General features: G+C 44.3%; 1 protein-coding gene across 7 annotated transcripts in view; it reads right to left on the reverse strand.

Moving 5' to 3' along the window:
- Positions 1–1,499: 1,499 nt before the first annotated feature.
- Positions 1,500–14,590, reverse strand: part of mark2b (MAP/microtubule affinity-regulating kinase 2b) — a 50,005-nt gene continuing 36,914 nt past the window's right edge. For 3 of the 7 annotated variants that reach the window (XM_040012434.1, XM_040012435.1, XM_040012438.1), the window contains exons 16-21: positions 13,309–13,455; positions 9,739–10,005; positions 7,430–7,456; positions 4,136–4,174; positions 3,316–3,422; positions 1,500–2,595 (exon numbers count right to left, since the gene is read on the reverse strand). In XM_040012434.1, coding sequence (XP_039868368.1) covers positions 2,246–2,595; positions 3,316–3,422; positions 4,136–4,174; positions 7,430–7,456; positions 9,739–10,005; positions 13,309–13,455 — 937 coding nt within the window. In that variant the 3' untranslated portion in view covers positions 1,500–2,245. The remainder of the gene's footprint in view (positions 2,596–3,315; positions 3,423–4,135; positions 4,175–7,429; positions 7,457–9,738; positions 10,006–13,308; positions 13,456–14,590) is intronic. The other 4 variants (XM_040012436.1, XM_040012439.1, XM_040012441.1 and 1 more) reach the window with 4 other exon arrangements.

Consider the following 14,590-nt stretch of genomic DNA (forward strand, 5'->3'; position numbering starts at 1 on the left):
CAACAGCCAGAATAATTAGAATCCAATACCCAGCACCTTAATACAATGATCAACGTTTTAAAAGGAAAATCTGACGTATTAAAAACTGAAAGAACTAAAACAATAAAATTAAAATAAAAAAATAAAACGACAGTGTGTCATTGTGAGAGAAAGAAGGAAAAGTGTTCAGTTAGGTACAACCAGCTGACGGGCACCAGCCTTACTCCGACCCCTGCGTCTGTCCGTGCGTGTGTGTGTGTGTGTCTCTCTGTGTGTGGTTTCTTTTTCTGCACTGACAAAACCGGAGCATCAAACGCAACGAGAAAACGAGTTAAAGGAAGTGACTTCTTCTGCTTGTGGTTTCGAGAGTGAACGTGTGCTCTGAGAAGTCTTTCCTGCTTTTTTTCCCCCTTCCTTTTTCCTCTCTCTCTGCTCCAAACTACTCTGGACCAACGAGTCCTTTATATAAAAAAAAAAAAGAAAACGAATTAAAATAAAATAAAAGAAGGCCAAAAACGAACGAGCAGTAGTCGTCAACACCACCACCATCAACATCATTAAATACATCAACATGTCCTGCACCGGAGAGGAGGAGGGGGGCTGGGTTTGTCCGTGTGTTGAAGGTGCGCTTATACTTTGGGAGGGGGGGGAGACAAAAAAATAAAACTAAAAAAAAAGGCAGCGATGATGCGATCTGACAGTGAGCCTTCACTGCGCCCCAAATCTGTACAAACTCGACGACACAAAAATATATTATCAAATCAAAAGTAGAAGAAAATAATTCACCATTCTTCGTCAATGTCGTCCTTAATCGTTTTTGTTGCTTTTTAGTTTTTCCAGTGATCTCTTACAACAGTCTCGCACACATACCAACAACCACGACTTGTGTGTCTGCTCTTTGGGAACACCGGGCTGGGGCGGGGGGCGTAGAAATGCGTCGGTACTGGGTTGACATTCTGGATATGAAGGCGTGATGCCAACCAAGAGGTACCAAAGGAAACCACAGGAAACCAGAAATCATCTGAGCGTTTATGTGCTGACAAATGGCAATGAAAACAAACGCCCAGATTTGATTCTTCAAAAGAAAGGCAACTTTAAAATGAAAAGAAAAATTCCATCATCATCAGTCCTCCCCTCTAATAAGATGCTGATCTTTTTCCAGTGCACAACTCTTTAAAAGCCAATAAAGAAATTCAGTTTAAAAAAAACAAAACAGAACTAAAAGTACGGACTTACAAAGCTGCAGCCCGCAGGATCAACTGACCTCCTCGGACGTGACTGTGTGAAAGATTTAATATTTATAAAAAAAAAAAAAAAAAAAACATAAGGGGGGGGAGAAAGGGAGTGAAAAGGTGAGAAGATGGATGTGCTTGTGCTGACTTCAGTCTGAAGGCGGAGGAAGAGACAGCGAAGAGTGTGTGAGGGCAGGAGGGAGGTGGATGGATTAGATTTTTCTTTGTGTGTGTGTGTGTGTGTGTGTGTGTGTGTGTGTGTGTGTGTGTGTGTGTGTGTGTGTGGGGGGGGGGGGGGGGGGGGGGTGTCCTTTAATCTTTAACAGCAGAGTTTGTCCATCCAAAATCCGTGTGTGTGTGTGTTTGTGTGTGTTCTGGCTCAGGCTCTAGTCCACTCAGGTTTGGAGGAGAATCAGAGCAAAACTTCTTTTGAGTTTTCCAGCAAAATAAGGCTCCACGATCCATTCTGAACTTTCTGTCAATCATTCAGAGCAAAGATCCCCCCCCCCACAGCATCCCTCTGTTTGCTTTGATCTCCCATCCACCCGCCTGACCCCACCCCACCCCACCCTGTCCCGTTCTGGCATCAGAACCGTGCAGAGAAAACGGAATAAATAGCAGGAAGAAATGATAGGAGTGGTCAAAGTGTGCCTCCTAAAAAACAGAGAAGAAGAAGATCGGACATGCAGAAGAGTGGAACGTCTAAGTAGAACGTGACAGAAACCCCTCACCCTACAGGGGGGTGGAGAAGAAGAAGACCGGCCTGTAAGTTCTTCACAACTCAGAGGAATTCGGCTCCGGTTCTCTAATCCGAGCGCCTCGGGGAACTTATGGAACAAAACTTCTAGGGAAAAAAAAAAAAAAAGTTTTCTAGTCTCAGAACTGGCAGCCCGACGTCAGACCTGACGTAACAATCGTGTCGTTTTTAAAGTGATCCCACCCCTTAGCTTACGTCCTAACCCAACCTACAGCATCATCACTCCTCTCGCCCTCATCCTTCACCCTTGCATCTCTTCTTCGCTGCTCCTCTGCGCTCACAGTTTGAGCTCGTTGGCGATCTTTGAGGCAATGTTCTTGAAGGCGATGGACGTGCCCGAGATCCGCTTGAAGCGCACGCCGTTCAGGGAGAGTCGCGGCAGCTTGCACACCTCCATTTCCCACTGGACGAAGTCGTCGTGCGCCGGTTTCCCGGACATGCACAGCAGCATGTAGCGCTCGCGCAGCTCGTACTCGCAGCTGTTGGAGTCGAGCACCTTGCGGATCTCGCGCATCATCTCCGTGGGCTCCATGGACGACGTGGTCTTCATGGACCAGGTGAAGCGCAGCGAGCGCGGCTTGACGGGGTCCTTCTGGCTGGAGATGGCGGGAGGGGTGCCAGTGCCACCTGGAGGAGTGGAGAAGAACAGTGAGAGGAGAAAGCAATAATGTCCAATTTAAAACCTCACTAACCCTGGAGAACCCATGGGGTCAGAGCCAACCCCATTGGTTTTCTAGGGAAACCATGGGGTCAAATTTGACCCCATGGTTTCTCCAGGGTTAAGACGATTGTCTAAAAACAAAATGCTGACCTCAACAGCACCAGAGGTGGATTTAGTGTGCCTGAATGAGGAAACTTTAAAATCCTGGAGATGATCAATTTTCAGGAAATGTAGCTACTTATCGAATCTGCCATATCTGATCTCAACAGCGCTCTCTAGTGGCCAAAAGTAGAGTTTCTCTTATAGCCCTTTTCCAAGAGTACCTACTCAGCTTGTCTGGACTCTGTTTTTAGGGTTTTCCATTAAGTGGTAGCACCTGGTACCAGGTACTTTAGTTCCTGCTCGATCAGGGTTCCAAGCGAGCCGAGTTGATCTGAAAATGTGATGTAAACAGAGAGCATGCCGCCGATTGGCCACTCAATGGCATCACTCTGAGTCATGAGCTTGTCTCCTTCAGAAATATCAAACCTGCCATTTTTGAACCTTTGCAAAAAGGGAAGCCGCAGCAGAAAAAACACCACCCTGGTATACTATCGCCTAGATGTCCTCCATTGCTGTGTTGTGTATCTGTCACATATAAAATGACCAAAACTGAGTTGAGAAGAGTCAAATTGTTATGAACCCACCAGTGTTTCCAGATCCTGGAGACGAGTTGTTCTCATCGTTGTTAGAAGAGGAGGACAAACCACCGGACGTCTTCTCGGACTTGTCTACAGTACTGGTCAGCACAGGCCTGTGTGGAGCGATGGGAGGGTGGAGGAGGAGGAGATAGTGCGAGAGAGGAGGAAAGATAAAAGGGAAAAGAGAGGCCAGAGGGACAGATGGGGGAGGGGCAAGAGGGGTGGAGAAAAGGAAGGAAGGGGAGAAGGCAGGAAAAGGAGGAAGGATGGGCATAAGCAAAGAGAGAAAATGAGGATAAAAGTGAGAAATCAGAATTATTTAAAGAGCAGAGACAAAAAGGTGGGAGGAGGAGGAATGCAGAGGAAGGAAATAATGAGGATTGTGGAAATGAATGAAGACAAAAAGAAAAATTTGAGCACCCCTGTGTGCGTTTGTGCACGCGACTCGCCGGGCAGCACGCGGGTCGATCAGGCCCGAGTGCGCGTTTGCGTTTCGGGTGTGCGAGCACACAAACGCACATCAGGGGCGCTTGGATTCTGATTTTCCCTTCACACACAGGCACCACCATGCAGCATCACCCTCCGCACCATCACTCTCAGTCTCTAAGATGCTACCATTCACCTCTCATCTCCCATCCCCTGATTGGTTAAACCGTTACCACCATCACCAACTAATTACACATCCACAGCTCGCCCCTTACCCCGGCCCCCACCATTCACAACAAGCTCAGATCATCTACTCATTTCTTCCACTCTACTGATTGGCAGGCGGTTCGGTAGCGTCTGGGAGGTTTGTGGGAGTTTTTTTGTTTGTTCTGTATCTCACCTGCTCCCCTCATCATCACCCTCTCCCTCATATGGACCCCTCGAAAAAAAAAAAAAATCAACACAAGTTTAGTCTTTATATTTTTTTAAGGGCTTATGGCAACAAGTGGGCTCTTACACAGACAGGAAACCAGCTGGCTGAACACAGTCACGCCGCTCACCATGCCCGCCTCAACCTTCCAAGCCAACCACTTCAAGTGTGTGCCAAATATTGAATTCCACTCCAACTGCCTAAAAGTCTGAGCACTCCACAGCCCACAATGCACTGCTGTGGCAGGTGTTCCAGGTAATACCAGTCCACTGTGAGCAAACACTATCATAGTACCACCACTCAGTGGAATTTAACAAGTTCAATTCAGCTTATCTAAACAACGCCAAATCAAAACAGCAGTTGCCAATATAAATAGTTGTATAATGTAAGGTACAGACCCTACAATAAGACAGAAATCCCCAACAGTCAGACAGTGGGAAGGAAAAACTCCCTTTTAACAGGAAGAAACATGTGGAAGAACCTCGCTCATGTAGGGGAAGCCATCTGCTGCTGCCAACATTAACATGTATTTACTAACACTAAAAAAAACAACAACCCAACGACAACAAAAGATTCAATGCGTCACTATGGACTTGTTCAACCTGTTTTAATATTAGAAAACTCCACCTAGAAAACACCCAAAGTTATAAGGTGGAATTTAAGGAACTGGTTCAAGTCGCTCTGGGATGGATGAGAAAATGTTTACGAGTCGAAATAAATTAAGAATGAAGCGAGTCCGAATGAAATAGCTAGACACAAATGGAACGGCTCACTGTGGACCAGAAAGGGGGTAATTTGAAGAGTATGGAACAGCATGGACTTTCACAAAATGGAACGGTGGGGTAACTGGTGTAACACTTTGGAGTGGAGTGGAATCCAACAAACATGGAAAGTTAGGAACACATCATGAAGTGGAACTGTTTAGATCCCAAACGGAATGGTTTGGAAGAGAATGGTCGGCATGGTGAGGGCGAGTCCTGTTGCTAGGAGGAGGTTAGGAGCATTAATAATCCCAGCACTGCGTTAAAACCTGTATTAGTAACACTTGATCTACACGAAAGCTGTTTACCTCTCTCTCACACACACACACACGCGAACACACACTCCCTGTAAACAACACATGAACTTGCAGCCCATCTAACATTCGACATATGCACACACATCCTCTCTCACACCTGCAAACAACAACGAACGCACACAAACGAGACTAAAGCAAGAAAAGCAGACGACAAACAGAAAAACACAGACAACAGCCAAACACGTGCAGACGATGCCAGGAAAGTGACACAAACATGGAAAAATTCAACACATGATTTGCAATTCAGCTTGTTTCGGACAAAGACAAAATTCTTGTTTTACATTATTGAAAAGGAAATGGGGGGGGAAAAAAAAAAAGAATGACCAGAAACACCATGTCAAATACCTTCTGCAAAAGAAGCCATGGTTAAAAATATAGCACAGTGGAAATGACGAGGAGGAGCGTGGGGTGTGGGGAGACCCCAAACAAACTGTAGATGAGGAATTCTGTAACAATGTAAAGTCATTGTGCCATTTTGCATCCCATTGGCATTTAACTTGATATGAAGGGATGCAAAATGGCTCCCAGAGTAGGAACACCGTGACCGTGATCAGTCTTTTGTTTTCTCGTGGAAGGGAAAACAAAAGACTGATCAGATGATTCATTGATTTTAAAAACAGCTTACTCAGTCCCAACATACAGGTATGATAATCACTGGAAATATGTGACTACTATGTAGTCATGTGTTTAGCAGTGGCTTTAGATTTCACCCTATAGTTAGACATTTTCTACTATTACATTTTCAATTTGAAATATTTTTAGAGTCACTAAACAGCTTAGAGAAAACACAGCTACAATAATATCACCGTGATAATAAAGTAACAGCTTTAAGCCAGCAGGTGGAGCAATGGTCCACTCTAAGACCTGCTGGTTAAAATCATCCAACACACTAATCAGGAGACATGTCCAGTCTGGTTGTGTACATACAGAAATGTAAAATGTGTCAACACGTGTCTTTCATTTACACTAAATATGTAGATGGACATGGAAATAAGGTGTGTGTTTTTATCTTAATGTACGCACACAGACACACTGAGCTCAGTGTGTCTGTGTGCGTACATGTGAAACAAATGTAATTGTGTTTATATATTCACAGCATTAAAAAACAAAAAAACAGCTTCTTTTCCAGCCACTGTAGGTCAAAGCCATCCACTTGTGTTTCTGCTGCTGTTAGAGAGCCAGTGCTACAGTGAGAACAGAGCAATGAATGAGTGGAAAGAGTGCAGCCTCCAGGAAATAGTGCAGCCCCGTCCCTCCTGGGCCCTCTCCTCCTCCTCTCTGACTTCGTCCACAACTACAACCGTATGCTGACTTATTCCAAGCTACCTCCCCACTGGGATCTAACAACAGGACACCTTTAGCCTGCGTGGCTAAGGCAATTCAGATTACGGAGACCAAACTAATGAAAGCAGGAAGGTGAAATGGGTGATGGTTTGGTTAGCTGGGGTAATGGTTAGCCACACTTTAAAGAGACTACTGGTTCTATTGCTGTGCTTCTGTTATTTCTACACCGAGTTATTTATTGTAAACCGTGGTCAGCGACATCACACGTTTTAGTATTGCCTCACTAGTTTTACATTTTAATACGATCCAGAGTACCAACATGACTGGCACCTCAAGCTATGAACGGGTTAAATGAGGGAATGGATGAGTTTGATGATGGATTCGTCATTAAGGCTTGACCTAAATCTGGGACTCTACAGGGAGATGCAAGCTCACACACAATCTAACTGGAAAACAAATGTGGGGTGAGGATGAAGTAGAGGTGGGCGGGAGGGACGATGGAGGGACGAAGAGGAAGATGAGTGAGGTGTTAATGTGCCACGTGATGATGGAGTGAGTGAGTTAAGTGAGTGGATGGCTGGGTGAGGGAGGGGAGTTAGTAAAATGAAATACATTTTTAAAAAGAGAAAGAAAATGGACCAAAACACAGCACTCAAAATCAGAAGGCTCAAAAAACAAAGGGGCCAAACCACAGAGAAACAAAAAAAACAAACAACAAAAAGGTGAAAAGATAAAGGCTCAAGGCACAAAAGGAAGATCTCAACAAAAAGCTGCACGAAACACCAAAAAGGGGAGGAAGTATTTATATATATATGCATATATATATGTAAAATATATATAAAGAAGAGACGTGTGTTTATATAAATCAAGGGGTTATATTTAACGTTGGGGATGTTGCCTACCTTCTCGGAAACCTGAACGAGAGATTTCTACAAAAACAAAAGAGGGATAAAGAAAGAGAAAAAAAAACGTATGTGTAAAACGCATATATCAATGACGTTCTTGTAAAAGACAAAGCTGCCCTCTGAGGAGCCAACTTCAACAGAAAAAAGAAAAATCAGTCCAGACTCACTTGGGATTGAAACGGCAAACAACACCACAGTTAACACAAAGAGAAGAAGGACAACAACAACAACAAAAAGAAGAAGTTACTGCACTGCTGTCGACGTGCAATCTGAACGTGTTTAGATGTACCCTTTATTGGTGTGAATGTGTGAACAAAAACACCTCAGAGGGATTTAACGGGCTCTCTCTGAACACACTCCCCTCCCTTACACAAAGATGTCCGGGATGATCCTGAAAAGAAGCGTTTGTGAGGTGAAAAGTTCAAATGTGATAAAACTTTAAAAAGAAAGAGAGAAGGCGAGAGAGCGGCTGCTATAAAAAACACAAATCACACATGTACAAATGACAAAAAGAAAAGCAGACGTTAAGCAACAACTTTTATCTCCTTTAACACAGACAAACCATCGCTCTCCAGACCAGGGAGCTTATATGATACGGTAACAAAACACACAGATTTACCGTGTGTGTGTGTGTGTGTGTGTGTGTGTGTGTGTGTGTGTGTGTGTGTGTGCGTGAGAGAGACAGAGAGACTGGTCAAAATGTACAAATGCAACACAATCTGTCTGCCTGCTGTGCTACAGGCACATAACTGTCTGTGTGTGTGTGAGCATGTGTATCAAGGTGTCCCCAGTAGCGGTATTTATAGTTGAGGGGAAAGTGATATCTCCGGTGTAACCATGGATACTGTCGCCACGGAGCTACAGTATCTCTGAGTGGGAGGCCTGGAGAGTGGCTGTGCCTGTACCCTACACACAGACAGACTCTACACCATGCACGTAGGCTACACATATGATCATTTTTTAAGCAGACAAAAACAACTAAAAATACAAGCAAACATATTCTCTCCTCACACACACACACACACACACACACACACACACACACACACACGCAGGATAAAAGAACAAAAAAACCTTATATGGTGGCTGTGGCACATTGCTCACTTGGAACTTTTCTCACTTTTGTCAGAGGTTTTCACTTCCTGTCCTGAGCATCTCTCATTCTAGCATTTGTTCTCACTGTGAGGTAGCTACATTAAAAACTCCTCTTATTAAGTATATGATATCTTAAATGTAACATCTTGATCAACTTTGCCGAGTGTAAAACAACCTGCAGGCCATGCATTTGAAATCAACTGTGTTCATGTGGTTTATGGTAGTTCACTGGAATGAGTCAGTCAACAAATCTTCTAAGACCAATAAAACCAATAATAAATCCACTAAAATCTGCATTATTTACTCAGAATGCTATTCTTCTTCCTATATGACAAACACTGACAGTGCAGTTCATTTGGAGTCAGGTCCAAAGTCCACATACGCAGACCTGCTGCTGGAAATGCTAAAGTAGGAAACATGCCTTAATACCCATCAAAACAACACTTTAGATCACATTAGCCTCATTATTTGATTACTTAAACATTTTTTAACATCAGCAACATCAAATTCTCCTGAAACTAAAACTTATTTATTTGACAAATGTAAAAATCAGTATCCTGTATTTACCCAGCAGAGTTAGACAGCCAGGAAAAGTTCACTTTACTTCCAGAGAAAGTTATAAATATCGAATATAAACAGTGCTGGCTTTTATTACAATCAGGTACCCTGATCAGCGGCTTCGCTGCTGCAACCTGCACTACAAGACTGAGATGAAAACTAGGCCAGACTGGAACCACAACCAAAATTACTCCTCCGTCACCACTGCTCCAAGCAAAATTATAGAGGACGCACAGCTGTTCCCTTCCTCTCCCTTTCTGCTCTGAGCACAGTTACAGATCAGCGCGTGGTTAGTGACAGACGAGACCAGCCCCTTTAAAAAAAAAAAAAGTACTCAGTGATGATACGGCCACAGAGTACAATGTTCCTCGGAGAACATCAAAACGACTTGTAATGGAAACTTAGTCATTTTCTGGTTCAAGCTGAAACCTCAATAGACTTTAAACTGCACTGGTAACTGGATAATAAAGAGACTAGCTGTTATCACAACTGCTTTGCATTTACCAAACTCCACGCTTCCTCCTTCTACCACACGTCCTCTCCTGTACTTCAGGTTTTTCGACTTCCTTCCTTCCTTCCTCTCTAACGCTACAGAATCAAACATCAACTAACCAGTGTTTACTTTTTGTGTGCGGCTTACGCCCGTTACTCACTTGCGTACAAACTTGGATGTGAACTTGCTGAAAATCCCCGTGGCGCCATGTGTTCTTCGGGCCTGGCTGTTGCCATGCGACAGTGATGGAGAAGCAGGCCCGCCGGGGTAGGCGGAGCCATGCTGGTCCCGGGCACTACGCTGCTGACCTGCGTGGAACGTGCTGCGGATGCCCACCCCTCTGGAGAAATTGGTACGGTCTGACACGGCGGCGCTGCTGATGTTGTGGGCAGAAGGGGAGGCGCCGGGTGCCCGCTGCGCCGGGGCACTACAGGAGAGAAGGTGGAAAGACAAGAAGGAGAAAAAGAGAAGGAAGGATGGTAAAGAAAAGGCGACACAGAGGAAGGACAGCGGAGAAGTAGTCATGAGGAGGAGGAAAGAAGTGCGAAACGTTTTTTGTGAGCAAGAAAAGGTTTGAAGGTGCGATAAGTAAAGAGGTGGGAACGAGGAGGTGAAAATGAAAAAGAATGGTGATGGATATGGGACAGGAGACAACAGAAGAGAGGAGATAAAGGAAACGCGGAAAGAGAAGGATGAAGGAGACGAAAGTGAAGTGTGGGAGGTGATGCAGGAGGAGAGAAAAGGGATGAAGAGAGAGGATTGCAGTGGAGAAGAGTGTGGGACAGGAACATAAAATTAGTCCAACAGTTAAAGATTAAAAATCACCTCCTTCTGATGTGCTGTTAACTTCAGCGCAAGGTCGTGTTTCATCTAATCCCTCAAGTCAGTATTTAGAGCCACATGAGGTCAGTGGCCCGTGCACATGCACGCACACAGACACACACGAGAACGCTTTTAGCTCAGTGACTGGTTGCAGTCACTGAGCTAAAAGGCTGGATTTGCTTTGTAGGGATGTGCATCTTCCATGACAGTGTGTGGCTGCGGCACGCCTGCAGCAGATGGCAACAAACAAGCACAAATGCATGCACACACACACAGATAAACACCAACACAGAAGAGCAGCAATACAAAATGAACACTTATTGGCAATGTAGCAAGTCCGCTCGGACGCTTCAGGTGCCCATCTTAACAGTTGCCTACCAGCTGAAAGTTGTTGCCAGTAACTGATATGATCACAGTCTAGCTCGAATGATTGCTGAGCTCTTATGAGAGCAGGTGGTGCTGATCAAAAATGCAGTTTCTCAAGTGCAACAGAAACCAAACTGTTCTGCACAATCCCACTGACAGCTTCAAAATCAAGAAAAAAGACCAAAGAAGGGGCTCCATTCAAAGCACCAGTGAGACGAGCGAAAAACAGCTCGAGGGTGTCCTTTAATTTGATGTAGATGTGATCATGTTGTCCAGTAGATCAAAGGTATCCAACACACACACACACACACACACACACACACACACACAGATGCAAATTCAAGGAGAGAAAAGCTGGATGAGGCAGATTAGTAGGGACCAGTATCCAGTGTTTTAGTTGAAGATGATAAACTTCATCAGACTGGTTAATAATTCTAATTGGTTTCAACCTATTTTCCTTCTCATTGCACATTAAGTGAAGTAGTGGAGAAAAGGCTTATTCTAAGGTGGTTCAGGGTCATATTGTAGTCTGCACCTACCCTATATACGTTTCAGCACCAACCTGCTTTATGGCAGTACTGTTATGAACACGTCACTCAGAAAGATTTCAGACTAGATGTATCAAACAGGAATGGATGAGAGTTAAGGGTACAGATTATGTTCTGGAAAAAACAAGGTGCCTAGTCATCACTCAGGGTACAGTCTACGTGTTGAAGCGGTACCTTCTCTCCAGCGTTCCCAACCAGGTTCTGAACAGCCCAAGCTGACTGCTGAACGACGCATGCAACAGAACAAGACTTCAACATAGAGCAGACAAAACCACATACAGCCAAAAAGGGCCACCTTAACACGTGCATGGGTGGAATCAGTCAGACATTTAGCAGTCGTCTTTTTTTGTTTTAAAAAAAAAAAAAAAAAGGGTCGAAAGCTATCAGAAAAATGGCTGGAGGGTCTGCAGACTGAAGTTAAGGTAGCTGAGGGACACATGCAGTCCTTCCACCTTGTTCTGTGAGACACGGCTGTCTGAACTAAAGCCCAAAAATGTTAAAGTAGCCCGTGAAACAAACACTGTGAAGCAGGGGAGCTAGCCAACAGAGCAACATATACAGACAAACACACAGATGGCAAATACACACAGGCATTTCACACACATATGACCAGTAGGATCCTCGGGTCATTACTCCATTTCACTGACTCACAGAAACAATGTCAGAGCACAGTTAATGCTTAATAGATGAAAATGGGGTTTTCCCAGGCAAATTCATAACTGAAGGAGGATTACACATATCAGAAGGAGACTGTATGAGGGGAAAATCTTCCTCAAAGAGCCTTTGGGAACAAAACACCGAGGCTGGGAAACCTTAAAGGTGGATAAATTCCCACAAACAGCTGAAAAGCATTTCTACCAGCCGGGGAAAACCCTCATCAACAAACACAATGTGTGCTATAATATCAAATCGGGGACAAAGGGAAAATACCTATAGAGGACATGCAACAGATAACACAAAGGTGTTTTCACATAAACAGAAAGTAACACAGCTACATCTGTAATTTGTCTGGTTCTCCCCCAGAGCAACTGCACATTCTTTTACTTCCTCTAAATGACACAACGCAGGGATTGTCCGCTCCTTCAGCTTTTCTATTTCATACGCTGGACTGAGAAAATAGATGTAGGATTATCAAACCAAGATTCTTATGCAATCTATTAAGGCTTCTGAGAATAGAGACATAATTCTTGTTAGTCCGCAGATGGTTTATGCTGCGAGGAAACAAAAACAAGTAGAAAAACAGCTCTGGCCTGTCAGAGGTACAGGACAGCTTAAAAAAAAATCAAAATAAAAAAAATGAACCTGCTCATCTTGTTCTCAAATCCTGCCTGCTCAGTTATGTCTCCACTGATAGATGAGAGCTTTGAATGTGAGTGACTGGCCAAAGACGAGCTATGTCAACATCTCCACAATTGTGCAGCTTTTCTGAGCTCCGCGATGTACTTCCTGGCCGTTGCTAAGTAACTGGTGAGCCTATGATTGCAAGCCTTAGAAATGTTGACCATCTCACTATGGTGATGTTATAGTGGAGAATGTATACATGCAGACAGTGCATATCACAGCAAGAATAGCAGCAGCAGAGCCTCACTTATGGCAGTGTTACTTAGTGTGTTTGCTGCTGCACGTTTCTTCACAGTTCTGCTTCGTCATGGGGGGAATAATTGTTACCATGAAGTTATACAGTGACCGTAAGCTTTATGCAGGATATCCATCATAAGAAAAAGAGGATTTTTTTTCTGATTACCGTACACTTTACTGTTTTGTGATGTTTGGTCCTGTAATCAGCTGCATTTTTTTTTTTAGAAGCTTTTAATCAATTCTGCATTTAGTGTAGATGAGCAGGTGTAACACAATCTGAGGACCTTTCTTGGGATAAATCACTTTATCCCATCTTCATCTCTTCTTTTTCTTTTGTGTCCATTGCAGGAAAGATGATGATCTGAGCAGAGAGGTGTGTGTGTGTGTGAAAGACAAAAAGAGTGTGAGAGACTTGCCTGGGCCGTGGTGCGTGCAGGTCAGAGGGGCATGGATGATTGGAGGAGGACAGGGACTTGTGGTGGCGGGGACGCGAGGATGAGGAGGAGGAGGAGAGGACGGCAGCGGCTGAGGCAGTGGAGGCGCGGGAACCCGGAGTGTTTAGGCTGAGAGGAAGGACGGGGAGGAAGAGGAGGAGGAGGAGTGCCCCGCCCAACACACACACACACACACACACACACGTATATGCAAACACACCCACAAACGTGAGTAAGACAGGACAGGCACGCCAAACAGAGACACAATCAAACATCCACCCCAAAAAACAAACAAAAACAAAACACAAGCACACCGGGCGGGGTTTGTGTGTAGGTGGGCAGGGAGGTGAAGTGGAGTATGGTTAGAAGCAGCACTTATCATACACTGTAAGGGGGGGGGGGGGGGGGAGATGGGAGGAGGGAGAGAAGAGCAGAGAAAACAGGACACAAGAGGAAGAACAGAGGAAGTAGAAACAAAGAGCGACAGAAAACACGCGCACACACACACACACACACACAGGAACAAAGGAGGAGGGCCAGTGCGTTGCTGTGAACATTGCTTCATTGTGAAACCTCATTCAAAAGGCTGCCTGTCCCTTTAACTTTACATATAAAAATGTACGTGACACAGAGGGCAGAGCACAGGAGACCAGCTTCTTATCTCTCACACACTCACACACAGCACAGCAGAAAGTCAAATTATGTGGATAAAGTCAATAAACACACAGTAAAAACAAAGTTTTGCCTATAAATTAAAGAGATAAATAAAACAACCATCCGTGCCTTCATTTCGGTATAAAATCTGCCAGATCTTCCCTCCATGACAACGCGAGGCTTTAGTGTAATGTAGCTTCTATCTTTAGCGCAATGCCCCAAAGTCCGTTCTGACCACCTGCACTCGTGCATCTGTGAGTTCAACACAGATGTCAAACTGGCACCGAGAAGGCATCAGCCTGACAAAACCTCTGAACAGAGCGTTCAGCAGAGATCGGCCACTTACGCGTATACATCACTGGGGAAAAACGAAAAACACACTCGAAAGCTCGACATCCTTTATGTACACAGTAAAATAACAAACAATATTTTTCCTGTTAAGTTCCCCCGTCAGTGGATAAATGTGCTTTGTTGCCTCTTTTAAGACAAATTTGTTTCGTTACATTTTCAAAATAAATACTACTGATAGAAGCAAAATGTGCTATATTAAGTCAATTCTGACAACAAACTGTTTACTTTGCAAACAGTCATGCCAAAAATGCAGATTCCA

Source organism: Simochromis diagramma, unplaced genomic scaffold, assembly GCF_900408965.1.
Source record: "Simochromis diagramma unplaced genomic scaffold, fSimDia1.1 OVJJ01000604.1, whole genome shotgun sequence".
In the NCBI taxonomy this organism is placed as follows: Eukaryota; Metazoa; Chordata; class Actinopteri; order Cichliformes; family Cichlidae; genus Simochromis; species Simochromis diagramma.